The sequence below is a fragment of the Lygodium microphyllum genome, chromosome 7, assembly GCF_053477565.2.
Source record: "Lygodium microphyllum isolate KBCC chromosome 7, Lygodium_microphyllum_v1.1.10, whole genome shotgun sequence".
NCBI lineage: Eukaryota > Viridiplantae > Streptophyta > Polypodiopsida > Schizaeales > Lygodiaceae > Lygodium > Lygodium microphyllum.
In genome coordinates this window covers 97,226,841-97,251,721 of record NC_141141.1, presented here as the reverse complement: position 1 = coordinate 97,251,721, position 24,881 = coordinate 97,226,841, and the positions used below count along the sequence as shown (strand labels likewise).

General features: G+C 41.4%; 1 protein-coding gene across 6 annotated transcripts in view; it reads left to right on the top strand.

Annotated features, from left to right (window-relative positions):
- HEMG2 (Flavin containing amine oxidoreductase family) overlaps positions 1 to 24,881 on the top strand; it is a 66,513-nt gene that overhangs the window by 6,265 nt on the left and 35,367 nt on the right. For 4 of the 6 annotated variants that reach the window (XR_015691361.1, XR_015691360.1, XM_087681714.1 and 1 more), the window contains exons 2-11: positions 3,130 to 3,172; positions 3,253 to 3,388; positions 3,529 to 3,594; positions 4,641 to 4,691; positions 4,835 to 4,891; positions 5,520 to 5,590; positions 20,081 to 20,154; positions 22,567 to 22,636; positions 22,718 to 22,754; positions 22,881 to 22,946. Coding sequence is in view for 4 of the 6 variants with exons in the window: in XM_087681714.1 (XP_087537840.1) it covers positions 3,130 to 3,172; positions 3,253 to 3,388; positions 3,529 to 3,594; positions 4,641 to 4,691; positions 4,835 to 4,891; positions 5,520 to 5,590; positions 20,081 to 20,154; positions 22,567 to 22,636; positions 22,718 to 22,754; positions 22,881 to 22,946 (671 nt within the window). In the remaining 2 variants the exon portion in view is untranslated. Of the gene's footprint in view, positions 1 to 3,129; positions 3,173 to 3,252; positions 3,389 to 3,528; positions 3,595 to 4,640; positions 4,692 to 4,834; positions 4,892 to 5,519; positions 5,591 to 18,296; positions 18,584 to 20,080; positions 20,155 to 22,566; positions 22,637 to 22,717; positions 22,755 to 22,880; positions 22,947 to 24,881 lie in introns of those variants that run through there. The other 2 variants (XM_087681715.1, XM_087681716.1) reach the window with 2 other exon arrangements.

The following is a 24,881-nucleotide window of genomic DNA, read 5'->3' as shown; positions in this document are numbered from 1 at the left end:
CCACTGGTGACAATGGATGAACTAGAAAAACCTGCAGTTTTCTATGTAGCTGGGCCTGTAGGCCTAACCTTTAAACTACATACATAACCCCAAAGCACCTTGGCAACAAGAGCATGCTTTATCATGTATGCCCACATGGGATAATTAGTGCTATCCAATTTGGTAGAGTTTCCAAACATATTGAGCAAATCAATTTGCCTGGCAATGCCTTGCTACAAATTGCTGGTAGTTGTTACTAGCGGCTGTTTAAAGTAGAAATATAGGGGCAGCACAAAAACAAAGCAAAGAACAAGCCAAAAAACTTACAAATTTTCACAAAATTGATGATGATGATGAGGAAGAATTTGCAGCTGTAATGGCTCCAAAGTGCGCAAAGCTTGATGTAGGTGTAATTGGCCTCAATATTGATGAATTTGGGGACAATTCACAAAACCCCAAATTTAGTTGTTGAAATTTTGTGAAATTTGAGCTGGAATGTGAAAAGCCCTGAATTTTTGGCACATAATTGAGCAATTTTTTAGCATTGAATGCAAAATCCCCAAAATTTGGGTGAAATTTGGGGTTTTTAGGCAGAAGGCCTAATATTTTTGAAAAAATTTGGGGGAAATTGATGCCTTTTGCAAAATCCTTCAAAATTTGTGCCTGGATGGGGGCTATGTGCGAACAAGTGTTAGTGGAGATGAAGTAATTGATGATTGAGGTGTGAAATTGACCAAAAAATATGTCGGGCTGATTGTTGATTAAAAACAGCACACGCAAATTGAATTGGCACCTAGTGGGGGGCAGCGCGATGAGAGATGTGCACCATTTGTGCTGAATGCAGGTGCCGCATCAGGGCAAAGCTGTTGGGCTTGCTGAGGGCAGCAAGAATCATTGTTGGGGGCAGGCGAATCAGGCGTGTGCAGTGTCAAGGGGCAGCGTGAGTGGTTGATGCAGGTGGATGTCTTGAAACTTGCCATGCTGCCTGTTTGACAGGCCTTTTGGGCAGCGTGACGGGGCAGGGGCTGTGGGGCAAGGGCCAACTGCTTTGAGACATGGGCTGTCAACACACAGGCTCCAAACTCTCTCAGTTAAAGAGAAAGCAGAGTTGGCAAAGGTATAAGCTGAATGCTTGCTTTCACTCATTCTTATTTCTCTCTTATATACCCATCGAGTATCGAGTGTTTGATCAATGCTCATGAGATGTGGCTGGAGTTAGATTAGCTCTATAATGGGATGGCTGTCAGGGTATCTTTCAAGGTGTAGATGTGGATTTTGAACCCAAGTAAGTCCGCTTCCAGATGTGAGCATATGAATGAGCTTCGATAGTTACAAATGCAAGATCAGAATGCAGACAAGGTGATTACTTGTGAGGACATGGTGATTACTTTGTTGTTGCAGTTCCCCCCTAGATTCAGTGCATTCTATTCAACCTTGATTACTTCATGACAGACAGAGACTCTTAAGTGGGAGGAGTTGGTTCCTATGGTCTTGGACCAAGAGGAGCAATTGAAGGGTACTAATTCTCAAAAAGCTGAGGCTCTTATAGGTTAGGCTTCCCAAAAGAAGGGGAAGCAAAAGTAGAAGAAGGATGATAAGAATAAGGACGACAAGGAGTCTACTTACCACGTGTGTCTTGAGTATGATACTCCAATTGCTGACACATTACACAAGGGGTGTCTTTGGGAAGGCACATATACTTTGTTGGTGTAGGGAGCAATGGTCAATGATAACTAATTGTGGTAGAGTGGTTTGCCTTGCCTTAGTAGGTGCATGAGTGGTCAAGGAATCAGCTCCAAATGTGAAGAGATAGAGTGTGGGAATCTGAGATGTCAAAAGTTAGATGGTTTTCTCTTGCAAAGCTGTGCTTGCTCACAAAAGATCTAGGATCTTTTGCTGAAGAGCACCTTTGCTCTGATACCTTGTGAGAAAATGGTAGGGTTCGCAGAGGGAAAACACAAACATGCATGACTGTCTAACAGTGATGAATGTTCTGAAACTTAGAGAATGAGTTAATAATGATGAATGAAATACAATGGGGAAGTTGGAGTGGATGCCATACAAAAGCCACAATCTCTCTTGGGAGGGGACTAAGGAGAGTGTTGTCCTCCAAGAAATGATTTTGAGTGCTGCAAATTGCAATCCACCAATGTTGATGATGTGGGCAGTAGTGGAGGAAGTGAAATGACTCCGGGCAGGTAGATGTTGGTGAAGGCTCGCAAAACAAAGGTTTGCTGGCTGAGAAACAACCTGATCAAGTCCTCCTGCAAGTATGCATAGGCAGCAGATCATCTAGATGAGGATGACTATTAACGTGGAAGGTGGTAGGCTATAACATCAGGCGACAGCTTTCATGAGTCATGCATAGGGCAGTAGCTAGGACAGCAGGCAACAGCCTCAAAATGACTGGGTGGAAGCTGCTGAGTGGGGTGACACCTTGAAGGTTAATGGTCATTGGTTAGCACATCCTTTATGTGGTGGGAGCTCTTGATGAGGGTATGGCAGCTGGCTGAGTGGGGGAAGATGAAGATGAAAGATGAGGAACAGCATATGGATGATTTGAGCATGTCAAATGAAAAATTCACAACATACCCTTTAGTAGGAAAATTTTGGGCATTTGTGCTACGACCGCACAAAATATCTTTTGCTGTAAGGATGTTTTGCGGACTTAAATTGGGACGAAATGCATGATAGCTGATTTGACATTAAGGCCTTTAAATTCTACTTGCTCACAAGGGGGTCCTAAAGTGGGCCCCTTTCTTCATGGCTTTTCCATCTTACTTCCTTTTTGGGTTCCTTTGACTCTTTATAATTAGACGAATCCTTTCTTTTCCAAAGAAAAAAAATTTGAGCAAGTGAATGAAAATGGTTTTGTTTCTATTTTTCTCATATCATCCAAGTTTCAGGCTTGCCTGTTCTTTAACTCTGTGCGATCATGCTCATAGTATGCATTATGCAGGTAATGCCTTTTTCTCTAGTTTTAGCTTTGTTCACTGTCTATAAAATTCTATGGGCTGTTGGAGAATTTCAGATCTGTATTTCCTGAGTGTGCAATTATAGGCCTTGTGCTACTTCATCTCTTACTTTCATTAGTTAAGCATTATATTTTGGTATGTGAACTTACACCTTCCTCACTGGTGTTTTTCCTAGAACATGTACTGGGATCGGTTGCTGTTGTTGGTGCAGGAATAAGGTATTTATTGCCGTTACTTTGTGGCACATTACTTGCAATCAGATTGTCAGTACTTCAATCTTACCATCTGCATTATTCAGTGGGCTTGCTGCAGCTTATCGTTTAAAGGCAGAAGGTGTGGATGTGACTGTGTTTGAAGCAGAGAACTCTACTGGTGGTAAAATTAGAAGTTTCTCTGAAGATGGTATAATGTGGGAAAAGGGACCCAATACGATGGTAATCACACTTGCTTTTGGCATATGGCAAGTTGATATTGCATTACTCTGAAGTTGATTTGCATGGAGCAATTATATCAATAGTTAAGAAACAAAGAGTAGCCTCTGATGGTCTTCTTGATGGCTGCCATGTTTGTGTAGACTGAGAGCAGTTTGGAGGTAAACAGTGTTATCACTGCTTTGCAGCTTCGGGACAAGCAACAATATGTAAAGTGTTATCCTGTCCACATCAAATCATAGAACTCTTATCAGTTGTTTGAAAATGTCTTATTTATATATGCATGCCTATGTGGTCCATATCGATTTCTTTGTGGACTTTGAGTTGTTCATGTAAATGTTCTTAATATGCACTAGAGACAGCATATTCACTAGAGAGAACATATTTGTGGATGTACAAACATGTTCTTGATTTATTCTCTGTTGCCTTGCATCTTTCATTTAAGTCCAACAAGGCTTTCTCAGTGGTGCTATAATTATTTTCATGATTTGGTAGATTGGACTGGTGTAAGCTTTTGACAAAGAATCTGTTAGTGTGTGGTTTGATCTGTTAGGCATCCCATAGACGTGAAACCTGAAGTTTTGAAAATATATTATTGACAGTTTATCAGCTAAGCTGGTGTTGAAGTAGGGAGTGTTTGTTGAAAGATGAGGATCTCAGACATAGTCAGAGTGGAGACTACTCTAGAAGTAATTTTTCTAGACAGTAGTTATAGTCAGAGTGGGTAGGACTTTTGATTATTTCTAGTAGCTGGCCATATTTTTTGGGCGGTGCACCCATATCACTGTGCCATACAGGGGCAAATTCCGTAGTGTTGTAGAAGTGGACCCGTGGAAGTGGTCAGAGCAGTGTGGCTATCTAGAGTGCCCCCTCATTACTATCTCCATCATTGCAAACTTCCTCATATTCTTCACTTGCTTCTAGCCTTTCAAGCTTTGTTTCCATGATAAAGTGAGTAAGTCATTTGTATTGCTGCAATATCCAGTTTCATACCATTATTTTAGTATTTTGTGGTTGTGCTCTCTGACATGATCATGGTATTTTAAGGCTCATGATAGACATGGGAATTTCAACTTTTGAATAATTTTCAATCTATTTCTTCCTCGAATCAATTGTATGAATCAACATTTTTTAGTGGTACAATGAAAAGGCAGTGTACAGATTGTACAAGTTTTGAACCATGTAGCTGGATCCTTGAGTGGCAAGTGACACCAGTTGCATGGCTTTGCATGCTTTGTGATTTCCTTTTTTGCAGCCAATGATGCAAAACAAGAGATATATAGTCAGGAATGGCAAGCCTGAGTTGGTAAGATTTTGTTTTTCAACTGAATATTCTCTTAGTTGCCATCAGGTGCTTATAGTGATGAAATATGGTTGGAACCAATGGATGCTGGAATCATAAATCTCTGATCTCAAATTCTTAGCTTGAGCTAATATTTGTTATATCAGCTTCCGTCAAATCCACTGGCTTTTTTGGGAACCAAACTGCTATCAGCTCAAGCAAAGGTTCTGTTCACTTTACTTACTTTTGAAACTTCAATTCATTCTGAATAAGAATTAGAGATTAGCTACCATCATTGGAGGTTATAAGAGTGTAGGACCGATCCCTTCCATAAGTAGTTGAAGGTTGCCTTTGAACTTCGCCACAAGGACCTTGAGATTGTGCATAAATCAGCAGATTAGTTCCAAATGTGCAATCAATGTGTGCTAGTTTTCCTCTCCTTTGGTATATAATATCTTTACAACCATTCCTGTCCATTACAGCTTTACGTATAAGTTTTCTCGCAAGTTCTCCAATGGTAGAACTAGAGTTGTGCAGCCAAACAAGATTGATTAGTATTGATATCAATGTGCATTAATTTTCCTCTCTTTTGGTACTTAATATCATTACAACCATTCCTGTCCATTACAGCTTTCATAAAAGTCTTCTTCCAAGTTCTCTAAATGGTGGAGCTAGAGTCATGCAGCTAAATAAGATGCCTCAGTCTTTAATTGCTAATTTTCATAATGAATCTTCAATGTGCACGAGCAACATATCAAGTGGATAAATCTTCATAGTAGAGTATAATTATTTAATGTTCTTTATGTAAGTTTCTTCACTAAAGGATGATGGATACTTTTCCTTTCTCTGCAGCTTTGTATTCTATTTGAACCATTTTTTTGGAAACGAAAAGACATGTCATCATCACTCCTGCATGATGAAAGGTCCTTCGAAACTTTTCCAAATTTATATTCGTGTATGGATGTGTGGAGAGAGAGAGAGAGAGAGAGAGAGAGAGAGAGAGAGAGAGAGAGAGAGAGAGAGAGAGAGAGAGAGAGAGAGAGAGAGAGAGATTGGTCGTGCTTTCTTCCAGATGACAGACTGCAGAAACAGGTCATGACTCCATTACATCTGCAGGTGTTGCCTGCGGGACACATCAACAAAGGTCATGTCTGCAGCATGGCTGCTTCCAGGAGAGGTCATGACTGCAGAACAGGTTGTGACTTCCTCAAGTCTGCAAAACAGGTCATGTCTCCCTCACGAGCAGGTCAGTCCACAAGCTGGTAACATCTGCAACAACCTGGGTCCCATTTGCAGCACATCTCCATCAAGAAAAGCTCATGACTGCAGAATAGGCCTGCTGTGACCGACAGGCAGCTGTCGAACAGGCATTGTTTGTGCAGATTGCTGGGTTGCCAGGGCAGCCGTCTTCAATAAGGCAAGTATCAGGCACACATTCAGGGCCAGTCTCAACTTGCTTCCAGGTGCAGGTTTAGGGCTTGTGCACAGGCCTGCTTTTACAGGCTAACAGAGAGAGAGACCTGTAGTGTGGACACCCTGTCTAGCTGGGCTTTGCCAAGGCAACCTGATCATCAGCTGCGTAATCACATGGTCCAGGAGATCTGCTGTGAACAGTCCTGTAATTCTGCAACGGACCGTCACAGCCACAAACTCTAAGTCAGACTGATAGCAGAGAGAGAGAGGGCTCTCCTCGACAGCTTCAGGGCCTGTCCACAGGACATAACTGTACTCGTTGGGTGTTACCTTGCAGAAAACAGAGAGAAAGAGAGAGTGGCTGTGGGTAGAGTTGATCTACAGTACACTGTTTGGTCATCATGTCGCAGATCAATATGGCATTCATAGAGCAGGTGGTTGATGCTTTGAGGCCCGATTCAAAGGGTGAGGAGGAGATGGTCCTGTGCATGGAGGAGATGGCTGAGGAAGCGGCTCTAAGCTCTGATGCACAAACTGCAGTGAAATGCAGTAAACATGATGTGGATGCTCCTGTGATGATTGTTGATAGTCTGGGCCCTTTGGAAACTCAGCTGCATTCGTATTCGCAGGCTGCCAATACTTCCGATGATCCCCTAGAACTGGATTGGGAACATCTACTAGAGTTTAACTCTTTACAAGGAGAATATGCTCAACACAATCATAGTAATCTTCCAAATTGTGATGAACAGGACATTGTGAATGCACATGTTGATATGTTAAAAGTGCTTCGATCTTTCTCTGCATTTTGTGAATGTGGAGTCATACTTTTCTTCACAGCTAGGATCCCGGTGATACCTTGGATCTGTTGGTGGTTGGCTTCCATTCTCAGGTGTGATTGTGTCGACAAGGTTCTTGTAGGCCCTAGGGGTTTCTATGAGGTCATGCTTACATCGGCCACGAATAGAGAAGATCTTTTGGGCAGGCCGATGTAAGCAGTTGGTGCATATGGTAGCATGGAGACCCATGGTTGATTTTCAAAATCAGCTCAAACAAGAATGTCTGGTGTGGGTTGAAGTAGAAAGTTGCCCTATGGTTTATTGGCTTTTGTTAAGGGATGCAATGGCAGCCATTGGTAATGTATTGGTGCCTCCTAGGATTAGGGAAAGCAATAGGAATCGTTTATGCATGCTGTGGGACATCTCAAGGAAAAGGGCCAATTGGTTGTGCCTTGCTTGCATTGGCATACATCCAATATGATTTAAGCTTAATTGGGACACCTTTGCAGGTCACTATTTTACTTGTGGTAAGCTTGCTCATTTCATGGTTGTGTGTTCGGATAAAAAGGATGTTATTGTTACTCATAATATGGATGTTGATATGATGGTGGAGGCACCGCTCATGGGGGAACGGCCTCTGCAGAAGGTTGTGGTCCAGCATAAGCAACCTGTGCTTTCTTCAGACCTGAATGATTCAGGATGGGTTGATGTTCAGTGTAGAAAGGGTGAGAAGTTTGAAATCCAGCAGCCGATGGGTTCATCCTTAGGCACTCAAGACTTCTTCTGTACATATGTGCGTAGAAAGGATAAATCTTTTGAGGTGCCATGTGCACTTGTCATGGACCCTTCTAGTTAGAAGTAGGCCGCATGACTGAGATTACAAGTTGAGTGCCCTTGAGAGCACCCCAGGGATCCTTCACATGCCTTGCTGTTGATTGTAAAGGCAAGGTGATCACCCCGTGGGATTGTAATCCTCATTTGCTTGCAGAAAATGGAAGTAATCCTTCCCTTGCGAAATTTGCTGACACAAAACAGAACGCTTTTGCAATTTTGGCAGATTCTCTAGATGAAGGAATTTTGGAGGCCTTACTCAAGAAAGTTTAAGCAAGGCATGAGCAGCCTCGTCCATGAGTTATTTGATTTCACATATGCAGATTGCTACTTGGAATGTTCGTGGGACTTGTTTGTGCAGTGAACAACATGACATTTGGTGTATTTTGCATGAGAACCATTGGGATGCTTTGTGTGTTGTTGAGCACAAAAGCCATGATGATGTTGGTTGTGTCTTGGCTTGTCATGAATTCCGTCTTTTTTATGTTGGTTGCAAGGCTAGACATTGTTTGGGCATTCTCATGGTTATACATAAGAAATTCCAGTCAGTGCTTGTTAAGAATGATGTTCATAGATGCTTCCTGGTGATTGAGATTGTGTTTGAAGGGCAGGTTTCATGGCTGGTTGGCCTTTATGCACCTAATGACTCATTGCATTGTCAAAGCCCTATGGAACCATCTTCAAGATTCTCAGATCTTGGGAAGATCAGATTTGCTTATGGGTGACTTTAACATGTGTGTGGATCCGTCCCAGTCCACTTTAGAACACTCTTTGATGGATAACCCAAAAAGTAGGGCATGAGAGGCCTTTGTGATGGATGTCCTTAAACAAGATCTTTGGTCTTGGCCTTCTCCATTGGCTTCAGGATTTACTCCTCACTTGCCTCGATACTTGGCCACATGGTCTTGGCTAGATTGTATTTATGCCATGCATGAAGACTCCTTTTTACGAGATATTTTGAAAATGCGAGTCTTGCAGCATTATGTATTATCCGACCATTTCCCTTTGTAGCTTGATATGATTAGGTAGCAAGTGGATACTTTTGCCAGTCTCTTGGGTGGGCTTCCCTTGAGATTTAACTCTTCCTTTTTAAGTCATGTTGTTTTCAAGGGCTATATGACCCAATTGTTGGAGAGGTTTTCATATGATTTTCCACTACAAGGATTGGATTCTTTTGATAGACTGATTTCAAATGTCTAGGTGTCAAGACAATATGGGATCCATTATGCTTCGCTTAATAGGCAACGTTTGCATGCTATGGAAGACATGTTGGCCCTGGTCCACCTATTGTAGCTTGATGTGCTGCATGATGATTTTTTGATCTCATTAGCAGCTTGGTTGGGTGAATTTATTTAAAGCTTTCAGCTGCGGTCTTACCAACAAGCTACACTAAGGAATATGACTGGCGGTCTTCGAGAGAGTTCTTGTCAGACTCTTAAATTCTTCCAAGTCTTATATACATCCCCAGTGTGGGAGAATGTGGTGAGATTGGAAGATGCAAAAGGTCACATGGTCATAGATCCTTGAATCTTTGGGGATACTTCGCAAGCCTTTTGGGTTCGCTATAAATATCTTCTTCACAGATTGCTCAAGCCCATGCACCCTTTTATGCTTTGGTCAGAGATTAGGTTCCCCATGCACATGCAAGATTTCTTGGAAGTTGATATCCATGAGGGTGAAGTTATGGATGCCTTGTTGCATCTACCAAATGATAAAAGCCCTAACTAGGATGGTTTCACCAATGAATTCTTTGGCACCTATGCATTTCTTTTGGCAAAACCTTTGGCTGCCATGTGCCAATAGGTTTGGGCTTTGGGTAACATGCCTTAATTTGTGGGAAGAAAGGCTGATTTAGTTGATTCGCAAAGTCCCCTCCCTCTCCAAACTTACATAGTGGAGACCGATTTCATTGATGGCTCTATGTATAAGATCTTTGCGAAGGTGTTGGCAAACCATCTCCATAAACACTTGCCTGATCTTGTTCATTCTCACCAATATGGGTTTATTAAGGGCAAAACATTCTTCATAATATCTAGAATGCATAGATGGCCGTAGTCTATGTGCGGCACATGCAATAGGAGGTTGTTTTGGTGCAAGTGGACTTGGAAAAGGCCTTTTGACTTCTTGTAATGGTCTTTTGTTGTAGATCTCATGGAAGTTGGGGACCTTGCATGTCCAGGTTAATCTACACCATCAAAGCAACCCGGGTTATTATGCTTCCCATGCTCACCCTCTTCTTGTCATTGCTGCCTTGGACCAATGTTTCCTTCAAGGATCTCACCTTGCAGTTCTGCTTCATGCTTTTGAAGAAAGATTCTGTGCAAGTAGATATATCTTGGATATCATGGAGTCATGTTTGCACCCCAAAATCCGTGGGAGATGGGGCTGTTTTGGATGTGAGAATCCATATGAAAGCCCTTTGTTGATCAACGTTTCAAGTGCTGTGTATTGGTCAACAACCTTGGATTGTTATTGTGCACTTTCGTTGAGGATTGGGCCCTTTGGCATGGCAATACAAAGATTTAGGGTTCATGTTGGCACGTGCTTAATGTTAAGGCTCACTTTTGTACGTTTGTGCCTCGGTCCTTCTCAACCATTTGGTTTCTTCATGAAAAATGGTCGTGTCCAAGGCTTGTTGGTATCCGGTAGAGGACAGACAAGCAACTAATTCATTGCCAATGGAAATTCTAGTAGTGTCCTATTCTTTCTTGGAAAGGTGAATCCGAGGAGAGGCCTAAATTGAATCGCATGGCTCGTCTTGGATTGACCTTGGTGGCTAATGCCACTCTCTTGCCCCAAGGCACTCTGATGTCCTTTCACACCATTAGGCGAGTCTTTTGGGTATCTTATGGTTACGGTGATCGTTGGGGTAGAGTCTCGGATCCCTTGCAGGATTGGCAACCCTTTGTTATCTTGGTTTCTGATTGCCCTTGGTAGGATTGGGATCTTGTAGGGTGTTTGACCCTTTAGTCCTCTTCAATTAATTGGATTTATCATTTCATGATTAGAGACCATGTATGGATTACCACCAAAGCTAATACTCTTTGGAGATTGCACAAAATCTAAAGCCTGGTGGAAATTGACATTAATGGAGGGATGGATCAATAAGACACCATTCAAATGCAAGGTATTCATTTGGAGAATGTTGATGGATGCGCGCCGCCTACACCCCTTGTTGAGAAACCCTTCACATGCAGTTTGCGTTCTCCGTTTTGCATTTTGCATTTAGGGTTTCACAGTGGATAGTCCCAAAAAGAGACTGGGCGTCCACAGTGAGGTGCCACCCTAGATAGCCGGCACTCTCCCTTTGGGCGCTACCCTAAATAGTCTCTTGTCTATTTATAGATTGCCTCTGTCACTCATTCTACATGGGTGATTCATTCAGTTCGTCACTTCTTTTCTCAGTCTCTCCACTTCCCTCACACCCCTTCAAGAGAATATTGCGGTTTGTGGTTTGTGGCTGTCTTCATCATCTTCCTTGTGCTACGGTACCCTTGTTCCCTTATATCACATTCACTCCATGATTTAGATCTTCATCATTGCATTCATCAGAGTTTCTTCTCTCTTCTCTTCTCTTCTCAGTGTTTACTGAGTTCACTCCGTGTTTCTCCTCGCAAACCCTATTGTCTCGCTGGTATGTCATCTTTTGACATGGTATCAGGGTTGGATCTGCTCAAATAGTGGCAAAGATCCTCCACTCCAATGAAGGCAAAGATCGGTGGTGGGTTTGGCATCCACTTCTCTTCTTCTTCTTTTGCATCAACATTCTAAGTAGCAGTTGCTCCCTCCTGTGTTTGCTGTTTTCCAGCCTATGTTCAGGGCTACAGTTGCTGCCTCCACCTCCCTGTTGGTGGTGGCTCAGCCAGACTGCTGGCGAGTGTTCTCTACAACCTGGTGGCTGTTCTCTGCAACCTGGCGGCTCATCCCTGTCTGCTGGCAGCTTCTCCCTGCTTGCTAGCGGCTCCTTCTACAGCTAGCAGCTTACTTCCAGCCCTTCCACTGTCCTCCCACCCCTTGAGGCGGACATTGCAGTTCATGGTTCGTGTTTGATCTCTTCCTTCTTCAGCAAGGTACACTGATACCCATGGCTTCTTTACCAACAAATGACCAATCTACTAGGTGCTCCTATTGTGGCATCATCGGACACACCACCGATGCTTGCCGACTTTGACCTTTGGTCCCCACCCCTTCGAAGTATATGTGTCTTCCACCAGGCACTCCTTGTGCCACTTCTCCTTTCTGGGCCACATAGATTGTTCTACATCAAGTATTAAGAGTACTATGCTCAAGGCAATAAGACGCATCTGATGCGCACTAAGTCCTTTCGAGTACATGGAGGATCAATTGATACTACGACATTCTGGAGATCGTCGCAATGCCAGCGGCAATCTTCTCCCACCTATTTTCGAGTACAGTGGCTACTACGGCCCGTGGTTCTATAGTCTGGTTGAGAGACAATGATTGTTTGATACCGTCTCCTCGTTAATCCACTCCTTCAAGAGACAATGGTTGCTCGACTCCTTCCTCTTCTTCGGCTTCCCGGTCCACTCCATTGAGAAGTAGCGACTATTGCCCACTCATTGCTCAGTTTGAGCCCCATCCTTCACCCTCACCTACTGAGGTTCGAGAGGCCACCTTTGGGAGTTTTTCACTACCCTAGATATCTTCTTTAGCACGATCGGCGGCACTTCCTTCATTCTAGGACATTTTGGAGTTCGTGATCCATGAGTTTTTGGATTCCCTATGTACCTCAAAGAGGGATTCAGTTGCCCTCCAAGGGGGCATCTACATCTACTGCGACTTCAGAGGGGGACTCTTATTCCTCCAGTTTCAAAGGGGGTCCCCACCCACCGCTTAATCCTTCACACACCTTGGTAGAGGCCTTTCACTTTCTTCTTCTACCCTTGGATGGGGTGGCTTCCTTCCAACAGACATCTCACTTATTGATAGCTAGGATCTCAAGGATCTACCTAGATTGGGGCCTTGAAGATTCAGCCACGACTTGGTGACAAGGCCGTCGTATTCCTTCTTGCATGGATGCACGGAGCTAGTGGCTTCTCTCCCGAGATTGAGTTTCGGGTTTCCCAGTTCACTCTGTCTAGTGTTCTTTACTGCAGGTTACCTTTTAGGTGGATCTCTTGGATCTTAGGGATCCTCTACATCTTCTTCCTCCTCCTCTTCTTGCCTTGGTCACTTGGTCAGCATCATGGAGCCAACTCTCGAGATCGAGTGTGGGCATATCCTTATGGTTCTCGGCACCGCACAAAGTCGGACATTCCTCCAATGCATTGCATGTTTTGATCATCTTTGTACTAGGGCGCTTAGGCAAGTGAACAATTTTCCCAACGAGGGACACTGTCCAAGTGGCACTTGCTGCATGAGCATTCTTCAACATGTAGCATTCCATCTCCACCTCACTTTTCTCTTCTTCCCCTTTTTGGGCCTGAGAGGGGGTGTTAAGAAATCCTTCACATGCAGTTTGGATTTTGCGTTTAGGGTTTCACAGTGGACAATCCCAAAAAGGGGTTGGGCGCCCACAGTGGGGCGCCACCCTAAACAGCCGGTGCCCTCTCTCCGGGCGCTACCCTAGACAGTCTCTTGCCTATTTATAGCGCCCACAATGGGGCACCACCCTAGACATTCTCTTGTCTATTTATAGGCTATCTTTGTCAATCATTCTACACGGTTGATTCCCTCAGTCCGTCACCTTTTTCTCTCCAGCCTCTCCACTACCCTCACACCCGTTCAGGAGGACATTGCGGTTCATGGTTCGTGGCTGTCTTCATCATCTTCCTTGTGCTACGGCACCCTTGTTCCCTTGTATCACATTCACTCCATGATTTAGATCTTCATCATTCCATTCATCAGAGTTTCTTCTCTCTTATCTTCTCTTCTCAGTGTTTACCGAGTTCACTTCGTGTTTCTCCCTGCAAACACTACTGTCTCGTTGGTACATCATCTTTTGACACCCCCCTAGGTGGCTTTTCACCTCAGAGGTATTTCTAATGGAAATTGTTTAATCTATACCACTACGGTTGAGTCTTTTTATCACACATTCATCTCTTGCCCTTTTGTCCAGAAGATTTGGGCTCTTCTTTGACATTTGGCATGCTGTGGTGGGGACAAGGATGCATCCTCTTGACTAGGTTTTCGGTAAAGCTTAATATCATGGTGTGCCACAACCTCATATGAAAATCGTGTTTCACTTTTTCAGATTTTGGGGTAGTTGGTATATTTGGGTCACTTGCAATGTATTCATTTTTTATGTTGCCTTAGGCATTCAATGCCACGTTCTGAAGCTTAAGGGACTTCTCTAGTGGCAGCTTGACCTTCTACATCATGCTGATATCTTGGTCAAAGATGATTTAGTTCCTTGGCATATGGCAATCTTCTTTTTTTCTTTGTCGTGACTTTGTATCTTTTATACATGATGGCATAGAGCCATCTTGCATTTTGTAATTTTGCAATCTTGTATTTGTACCTTTTCATAATTAATACAATTATCTGTTACGAAAAAAAGAAAAAGAGAGAGATGGCTTCTTTGACCTTGTTGTCTTTTCCTCCGAATTCTCCTTAGCATTCTTAAAGCCAGTAGACTTTCTATGCACCAAAGCATCTATTGTACATGTCTCTATGAGCTGAGACATACTACTTATAGTTGTCTTCATAGAAGTCTTTGATTTGCTTAGGCAAACCACAACAATATTTCTTAGCCTACTCAAAAAGAGCACATATCTATAAGAAGACTGGTAACAATGCTCCCAACACTTCATATTCTATTCTTCCACATAGTACACTACGAAGCATCCAATTTATGCTATCCATCATGACATCCACCTCAGAAAATTATCAACCAAGTTTAAGAAAATACTCGCTGAAATTGAACCCAAGTGGATGGTGCTCTACCATGCATCAAAAGGGAGGTCCATCACTACAAAGCATTACCCTTAAGAAAGTGGCGGTTTTTTATCTTCTATGACTCGGTGAAGTTAACCCCCCCCCCCCCCCCATAAACCACATCAAACTGCTGAATGAATTCAAAGCTTTAGCTTATCTTGAGTACCACTGAAAGTTTCAAACTTTACAGCTTTGCCCTATCTATAGAGTCTTTTGCTTTGCCCTTTGGTGCCAAATTATCATAAACAGGTGGCTGCAAAAATGCTGCATTTGCTTCAATACCACTCTGACCAGCATTAAACATAGCATTCTATGGACTAGCCCCAATCTTGTGGGTAAGAAACATACTAGAAACCCCATATGCATTACCAAAAATCCCTGTTTGCATGTTGCCATGTTGAGTACCATACCAATGTGACTATACATGGGATTTTGCATGCTAGCTTCCATTCTAGGATACATTTGCCCAGGCATTCCTGGTTGAGCACCAAATACATTTATGCCATGCATACCAAGAGAACTAGTACCATGACCAGCCATAGCATGAAACAAAGATCCACCATCAAAATATCATGGATGTTCTACATTTTGAGACATAGCTTGCTGTGCCAAAGGCATAGAGTATACATTTTCTAAATTCCCATACATTTTTGGATGATGACCCAAAGCAAACATTTGCATCCGGATATTCACTAGATGCATTTGGTGCATTTTGAGGCTGTAACACATCCATTTTCCAATTTTGGTGTTACATGTTGTCCCCAATTATTTTGGTGTTGCATGCTGTCTCCAATTATCAAGAGGTGCTCTACCCTTTCTATCCTTATTGTGCTTCTTTGGTGACTACATAAATTCAGCAAAACATGGGCCGTTGGTGAGCTGAGACAAAGCACCCATTGTTGCCAAGAGTTTAGCTTTAAAATGGGCATCCAAATCCAACATCTCGAGGCATTGAAGTGCCAACTTCAAACATGCTGTGCCCGCGCTGAATGCCCATTCCATGATTGGGCAATGCATTATTTTCATGGTCTTCAGATTCCTCAAAGAATGTGGCATCATCATATTGAGATTCTTCACTACTTGAAGGCATGCTTGCTGATATCTCTACATATTGCAAGCTGATATCTCTACATATTGCTTGCAATTCTGGCCGGCAATCAGGTGCTAGGAATCCGCTTACTAAAGAGAGTTGATGATTCCCAACAATGGAACCATGAAACTCCCTCCCTTTTTGGGAAGTGTGGTGAAACCCTGATTTGCAAAATGATTACAACACACAATTGCCACCAAAGTTCTAATAAAATGAACTTCAGCACTTGATCGACCTTGGGCCAGATTGCCCTCATGAAAAAAGACAAATTGACAGTGTGGACCTCAAGACCTTGGTGCCCCTTTGCGGCATTTCTTTTTAAGATGCTCATATACAATAGAGAGTGACCAAAGCTCTGAAGAAGTTGGAGACCATGCTGAGAACTTGAAATCCCTCTGAGTTTTGTCAATTGAAGTCCCCTTCAATGCCAATGAATCCAGGCACAATACCTATCAAATCTGGAATATCCTGCTGTCTTTTGTAAGCAGCGTCCCTAATTTTCAATTCATCCATTGAATCTTCTCTTGTTGCATGCAAATCAACCATGTTGAAGACTGCCATATTTCACCCAAGTTGGCTAATTGAATTCACAGCAGCAACCTTCACAAATCATTGAAGCATCCACGCATGCATCTCAAGGCAGCTGTGAATGCCCTAATTCTGCTGGTTACAAACATGGGATGAAAAAAATCCTAACAACAACACTTTAGGTCCAAAGTTGATTAAATAAGTGGTGATAATTGCCTAGACTTTGTGCGTGGCATGTCTTGTTGCGGCTGCCTGTCACCTGCCAACAGATTCTTGCTAACAGGCTTCCTGGTCACCACCTTCATAATTAGCTAGTCGCATTTTCCCGTGCCCTCACTCTATTGCTGCCTGTACATCTGGATCCACAAACTGTCTTGTCACCTCTTTAAAAACGCCGTGTCAGTAAAGTTTAACTATCGGTTGTGCCACTGCACTTTTGACAACTTGATTGGACCTTTTGCTGGTCTCCAAGCCTGCCACATTGCTTTCACGTCAGCTGCACGTCATCCCCAATGTGCCTCTTGCAGTTGGCCAGTCCACCAGCACCACCCTTCACACCCCTTTAGTTCTGCCTCGTTACCTCCACGCAAACCAACCACCTAGAGTTGTTGACTTCTCTCCACCAAGCAGGCCATCTTCCCACACTAGCCCTTCTTGAGCACAAATTGGGCCAAGTTGGAACTTTTCATCAAATCCAACCAATCAAACCCTGATTCCTTGAAAAAATTTGGGGTTCCTTTATCAAATGCCTTTAATTTCTTTGCAATTTTGTTGGCAAATTTGGAGCTTTTGACAAATTGGCCGAACTCATCGAAATCAAGTGCCAATCATCATCCATGTAAAAACTTCACAATAATGTTCAAAATTTTCTTCAATTTCCTTGTAAAATATGGGCACTTCTGCAAATTCAAGCTTAAAAATTTCCAAATTTCTTTGAAAATGTCGGGACTTTTATGAAATTTGGCAAAATTCATCAAAATCGAGGCTTTGTTCGACTTCAAACATGATATTTGACATTCATCGGGTGACACTTGGGTAATAATTCTTCACAATTCCTGCAATTTCATCTTCAATTTGTTAAAAAAATTGTGGAATTCCCAATTTTACTTCCTTGGAATTTGAATCATCCCTCATGATAGTCTCCATGGCTTTTCATCTTCAAGGTACCAAAAATTTGGGGCCTTTCCCTCAAATCATTCTCTTTGCCTGTAGCCTATTGAAGATGTTCTTTATGGGACTGTGTACAACATCTCTTGATTGCATTTACTCACGAAGATTATTTATTTTTGCTGCTAGGGGAATTTCTAGTCATTGGTCTTTAATTGTTGATTGCCGTCATTATCGAGTGATATTGTATTTCTCCATACTTATTATTTAAAGCATATTTTTCTCCCTCCTCAATAGTCAATCAAGAAGAGAAAAAGTATTATTATTTGACTTCCACAAAGTAGCTAGGATTAATGCTTGGTGCCGATGACAAGCTCGATGGCACCAATTATCCTATGTGGGCTTACACGATGCAACACGTTCTTGTTGCCAAGAATTTGTGAAATATTGTGATCGGCACGAAGGGAAGGCTGACTTCTCAAACATTGGTACCCCCTTCCATTCCCACATCGCGAGGTGGCTTCCATGATGTTGAGTCCTCATCCTCTTTTGCATTGAAACCTACTCAAGAGGAGCAAATTTGATGGGACGGTTGCGATGCCCAAGCGCATGCTTTAATTTCCTTATTAGTGAAGAGAGGCATCGCCCCATATATTCAATCATGTAAGGTAGCCAAAGATCCATGGGAACTTCCTTCCTTCCTTGTGTGAAGTGTGCAATGGAGGGTGAGTTGCTTACTTGTGTAAGCAATTGGAAGATGTTCGCATGGAAGGAGGAGGTAACACGGATGCCTATCTCATCGACATCAAAGATCTTTGAAAGCAATTATTAAATATTGATGAAGTAGTGCTTGATAGTTAGCTTATTTCTATCACTCTAAATGGTCTACCTAAATCTTATGAGGGCTTTGTAACCATTGTAACTATAGACTCGTACTTTCAACTAGCTTGTGTATCTTTTGTTGTAGGAAAATAAAGCCATCTCAATTGCAATATTACTTTGGTGATTAAATAAGCCTTTTTCACCTATCATTGTGGAAAAAACAAACCTAAGGCTAGAAACAAGTTGTTGGTTAAAAATCAACAAATCTTCATGCTGGTCATCCTTCTACTTCCACACCTTCTACATTGAAGACTTCCTCCCATGCTAGTCAAGAAACAAGTTTGTTGGCAAAAAATCAGCAAACCTTCATGTTGGTCATCCTTCTGCTTCCACACCTTCTACATCGAAGACCTCCTTCCATGTTGGACCATCCTCTTCCAAATCTCGAAAAGGTACTTACTACTAAACCAAAGAGGGGATAATTATTGCTGAAAACTAGGCATGACATCAATGAATGTTGTAAGCACATTGCATTGGAGGAGTTTGTTCTTGCTATCACCAATCAGACCGTCATCTTTGCCAAGCACAACTTTCTTATCCAATGCTAGTATGATCCTTCTACTATTCTTGGTGATTGTTTTTCTATCTCATTGATGTGGCTTTTACTTGGGTTTTTGATTGCTCTTTTAGCAAGTGATCCTTTTATAGTGCATGTTCTTTTAGTGGCTTATATTTCAGATCTGCTGATTTTTTATATCATATTTTGATGATTTGCTTATTGTCGAGATCAATGTTGTCTAAATTGCATCATTACAACATCATTTATAGTAGGCACTTGCTGTTATTACTTTTCGTTCTTTGTTCATCTTTGGCTCCCCAATTTGTCACCGTTGAGGGGGGCATCCTTACATCATTGACAAAGTATTCAACTACCAAATCAAGTACGATCATTTCGAGCATTTGCAACGTTTTCATGAATCATTGGCAAGTAGTGAAGAGTGTCTTCACATACCTCAAGGAAACCAAGGACTTAACTCTTTTCTTCAAGGTTGTTTCTTCACTTATTTTGCCTGGATTGATGGATTGTAATTGGATTGGTTATTTAGAAGACATTTTGATGGATCTTTTTATGAAGGCTATTTCTCCATTAAAGTTTTGAGCTATTCAACTATCTCTACATGTGATATCTTTTAAACATGATTCAACATTCATTGTATTGTCATAGTTTGTTGCTATATCCATTAGGTTAAACATGTGCGATTTTTTGGGATTTTGTTATAGTTCCTAGATTAGTCCGTCCATTCCATGGAGGGGGCTTCATAGGGCTAGACCATCTCAAGGGCTTCGTATTGATGCCCTCTCATCCATGTTTTGGGCTTCCTACGTATTTAAACTATTATTAAAACACTAGAGCATTAATGCCTTTTGATCCATGTTTTGGGCTTTCTATGTATTTGAACTGTTATTGAAATAGTTGTTACCCTAGTGCTCTAAGACCCTAGAGACACTAAGGTTAGGGTTTCTACAATGGTTAAGCTATCTTGGGGTTAGTTCTTTCTATAAAAGCACACTTTGTGCAATCCTATGACACAAGTGTGGCATCACTCATTGTGGTCATTTGAGTGCCATACTCTTATTCTTTCATCAATACATTTCTTTTTGTTTTATGATTGAGTATCATTGTGCATCAATTCTCTCATTATCTTTATTCTCTGTCAATTAATCACACATTACTCCACACTTGGGCCAACAGAGCTTTCATCATTGCTTGGTATCCATCTCTTTCCCAACTTCCTCTATATTAGGTAGTACATAGAAAATTATGAGGAGGTTTTCAGTCTAGATGGTTAATGTCAACTTGCACTTGCTTAGCATGGTGTAAGATGTGACTCTCTAGAGCTTCCTTTGCTGTTGCTGATCTCATTTGGAGGCTGTTTATTGCATTTCAGGATTGATATAGAGTATGGCATACTGCCCAGCCCATACCCTTTACATTGCTCCTTCAGAGACACGAGAGTTCAAGGTTCTGTATTCACCTTGCATAGTGTTTTTACTGTATTGAGCATTGTATTTATTCATTCATTCTTCATTCATCTTTTGTGTTTGTTGTCTTTGAGTTGCATTAATTTCACTAAGTTCTTTTATTAGTCTGTCCTTTGTTGTGCAATTGTGTTTGTATTCTATGTTCAAATATTTCTTTACATGGTGTTAGAGCTAAGTACTTTTTAAGGAAACCTAGACCCTTGATTAGGAAAGTTCGTCATCAGAAACATAAATTATTAGAGAGAAGGTGACTTCGATTACTTTCTCATCATTTTAGTCTCCAGAGTATCATATGCTAAGAACCAAGTAGGAGTAGGCTTTACATCTTGTCCAAAAAGGTTCCAACATTGGAGGAGAGACATCTAACTATCATGGTATTTATAGAGCAACATTAGGATATGACATGTAGCCCTACTTTTCATGGGACATTTCCTTTTGGACCTTACCATTCCCAGTGGCATGGCAAATTTGAACCTTGCCAATCTATTGACAATTATTGCAAATTTATGCTTTTTACACTATTATGATTATAAACATAACTATATAACCAAAAAAATGTAAACCATAATTACAATTGAAAGCACTAAGCATATATGTCTTATACTAATATTTGTACCACTTTATGACATATGATATGAAGCAAATATCATGACAGAAATATCCAATGCAACTACAAGTAATGTACCATTTTCTTGTTACATGGTGTTGTATGCTCTAAATTGCTTTTAATTTTGGATGGGCATTTCTCATTATTATCCATCCATAGACATTTACCCAAAATCTTTACACTTTCATATAATAGGCAAATTGTTGAGTTGCTAGTCCAATGAAAGGTTTCATATTATTTTGCCATTTGTAGGACATGTTGGAGAGCCTTGGATGGGTGGATGTCCATCAAATCCTAACGCTGGTATAGACCCTATGAGATTTCATGGGCTAAGTTTGACTAGATCCTTATGCATCAAGCCCAAGAACAATTTGCAGCTAACATTGATAATTTCTTTTTAGATTGGATGCATAGAACTATTTATTTTGTAGGAAGGATGGAATCTCCATTTGGGGCTGGTCATCCTATTAGAGAAACTAGCATGGAGTGTAACCCTAAACTTTCTTCTCTGCCATCTACTTTGGTGCTAGGGACACATGCTTTTACTTATGTTTCAGCACCTATTGTTTCTACTTCCATGAAAGATATTGCTAGTGGTCAAGAAGAAGGAAATCTCCAAAATCTTTATTCAATTGCAAGTCTTGAAGAGTTCTAGTATTTGCATGTAACATAATAAGAGGTCCATATAAGAAACAGATAGGTAATCCTTCTCGTTACAATTTTTCTTTGCATTTTGTTTCTCAAAGTTAGAATGAAGTTGGTGCATCATCATTTCTAATATCATCATCTAATTTTTAATTTCCTAAAAGTGAATGTCGATTCGCTTCCATTCCATCTACATTGCAATTTCCAATCCTATCCATCCCACCCTTTTCTTCCATTGCATCTCACTCGACATTTACCCTTACATGCATATCACCTTTCACTACATTATATATATGCAATTTTACACCACACTAGAGGGCTCTACAAACTTAGACACATCCTTTCCTCTTTAGACCTCTTTGGACCTCTTGAGTCTTTAGCAGATACTTCTTACACTTCTTTGAGCTATTTTGAACTTGTATTCATCTCTTTCCAAGATTAGAAAACTTTCCCAAGCTACACATTCATCTAACAAAACACTGAGAGCAAAAACATAATAGAAACAAAGGCTCTATAGAAGGTCAATAAAGGGTTACAGAAAGTCATTAGAAAGCATTTAGCTCATTCAATAAATATGGAATGAGATTCAACAAATTGTCTTGATGCATCTTTCATCACCTCATGTAATTACCTAAGGCTACTAGTGATGCTGTTGCAACAGCTGCACGTGTGCTATAAGGATAGGCTCCCACTCCTCTTCTTTGATGTGAATGCTTGGATAGATAGTACGACTACATCTTCATGCATTACTTCTATCTTCTTAGTGCATAAATATTTTGGAAGAGATGGTGGACAACTCGTTTGCTAAATGCACTCACCTATGCTACCCAGAGCCTCCACTTAGCTTGAGGCTATTAGTTAAGAAGGCTTACCTATTCAAGGTATTAACTACCCAAGACCACCTCCACTTGGACAACCATTGGCACTTCTAGCTCCATTAGACCCTCGAACAACTACTTAATGAGTAGAGATCAATCCCTCAAGAATACCTAGATCCCTAATCATCTTGTCACTTTAAGACTCCTTTGGTCTTGGAGAACTTGCTAAAAATAAGTTAGAACTGTTTCACTCTTTACTTTTGACTATAAGATGTCACACCATCAGACGTCTATCAATGAATTGTAACTACTTGGATTGAAGCAAGCGCAAGAATTTCAAGAGCGTGTATGTTTGGAGGTAGCCAAGTCATCACATACAAAAAGTCTGTTGGGTAACTGAATCAGAACTCGGGCTATTGAATCAGAAATTTGGTTTCACTAGACAGTTACGCAAATGTTTTTTGCTTGTGCAGTGTGGCGGATTTTTTGGAGAGGCATGTCGGTCGTGAGGTATGGAAATCTCTTTAAAGCTGCAGGAGACGTTTGGTTGAATACTTGAACCTTCACCCTTATTGGTATATAAATTAGATGTGTTTGTGACACGTTTTTGGAATACATATCTGAAATTACATGCAGGTTGTTGATTATATTGTGGATCCATTTGTAGCTGGAACATCCGGATCAGATCCTGATTCATTATCAGTAGGTCCCACTTCATCTAGTCTCTGAGCTTTCACCAAGCATTTTCTTTTTCAAGTCTATGGAACAGACAATACAAGTTTTCAACCTGATTCTACTCAATGCATGACTAGCTTTTGATTCAAGTCACAGAAATTTTGTTCAAACATCTTGATGCATCATACTTTTGAGAAGTCGTCAAGGAGCTTGAAAAGCATCTTATGGACATCTACAAACTGGTGTAGTCCATTAGAGATATTTTGACTCAACAATTTCCAACTCTCCAAAATCGGAATATTCATGTACAATAAATGGCATTGCACATGAAGTCACTATTGAGCATCCAAAGTCATCAGATGCATTAACATTTAATTGTATCCGTTAACTCTTAAATTTGGTCTCCATTAACAGCCCCAAAAAGGCTTTATTTGTATTTATTGGCACTTGTTGTACGTGGTTGGACAAATACTCCGAAATCCCCTATAAAATGGGCATGTTGTGGGCATTCTTATTCCATCCCCAATCATTCTCCACATTCAGTCTGCCTTCCTCTTCTTGGGCTGCTGTTCCTCTTCTTCCTTTGACGTTTGGTGGATGCTGCCTATTGCAGCTGCTGCTCTTGCTGACCACACTTGGAGCTGCTGCTATGATCAGCTGGATGTTTGCCCATGCCAGCTGCCTATCATCCAGCCTGCTGCCCTGCCAGAGTCTACTGCCCACCTGCATTTGCTAATAAAAAAGCTGCCCTCTCAACTGCTGCCCATTCTGGTCTTTGAGCAGTTAGTTGTCATTAGGCGCTACTTCCATTATTCTCAGCCTGTGTGTTTTGCTGCAGCGGACCTCATCAGCAAACATCTCTCCATTTTCCTCTCCTGAAGGTTTGGTCAATGGTCACCTGATTGCAGCCATTTGTTCAGAGAGATCTTCATCACTATTTTTGTGTGTTTTTCCTCCAGTTGGCTGCCTAGCAGTTGTATTGACAGCATCCATCATTTTGGAGGAGTAGTTAGAGAGCGACGTCCACTAAAGATGGATCCAGAGGGCTATAACCACTAGTGGGAGGTGAGATGATGCCGAAAATGGAAGGGCAGCAGGTTGGAAAACAAAATGCAGCAGTCTGAAGGTCTGGAGACTGCTGGAACTGGTAAATGCAGAAATGTTGATAGCCTCCGATTTTGTCACCAAAAAAGGCTAAGAGTGTGTGGATTTGCATTGACAAATCTCTTATATTATCTAAAATTATATACTATACACATGAAACTTGCCTAGAATACATGCAACACACTAAAAGGCTTTCAAACTTAGTTTATGTAGGGTCAAATATTTGAATTTAATATGGGTGCAATTGGGGTTCTTGGGAAAATGTGGTTGAGGAGGTTGGAGCACGGCAGGTGTCTCTTTATCTTCTTTCTTCCTTTTTCCTCAGACTCTCTTTGTCCATCCTTCTTCTTGCTCTATCTTTGTACAAAAAACTATGGATCTCGTGTGTGTGTGTAAAGGAAGAGTAGGAGTCACTTGATCTTGTTTCTTGGCGGGTGTGGATGTTTGGAGTCTTTTGTATGCACGTATTGCTATGCAAAGGAGGTCGATTTGCAGGTTTCATGGTGAAGGGCTTAGCCCTATGCATATATTTTGCTGCTTGGTACCTTGGTTTTGTGCTTTTTAGAGTGTTGGAAGTCATTTTTGGTTCCGTTGCTGAGATTAGGCTCACTATGGAGTTTGCAAGAAGAGACATGAAGAGGAAGAATGAAAGAGAGATTTGAGGCTTGGTGGTTCAATTTGATAACTAGATTAGGTGATGATATTGTGTTTTTATTTGCATTTGTCTAATATAATAGCAGTGTGGAGGGAGAGAGGAGACCTTGTGGTTAATCAAAAGTATGAGAAGTGCAAAGTGACCCTTTTCTCATTCTCCTCTTCCATAATGGAAGTTGTTGCAAACAACAGAGGCATGGGAGT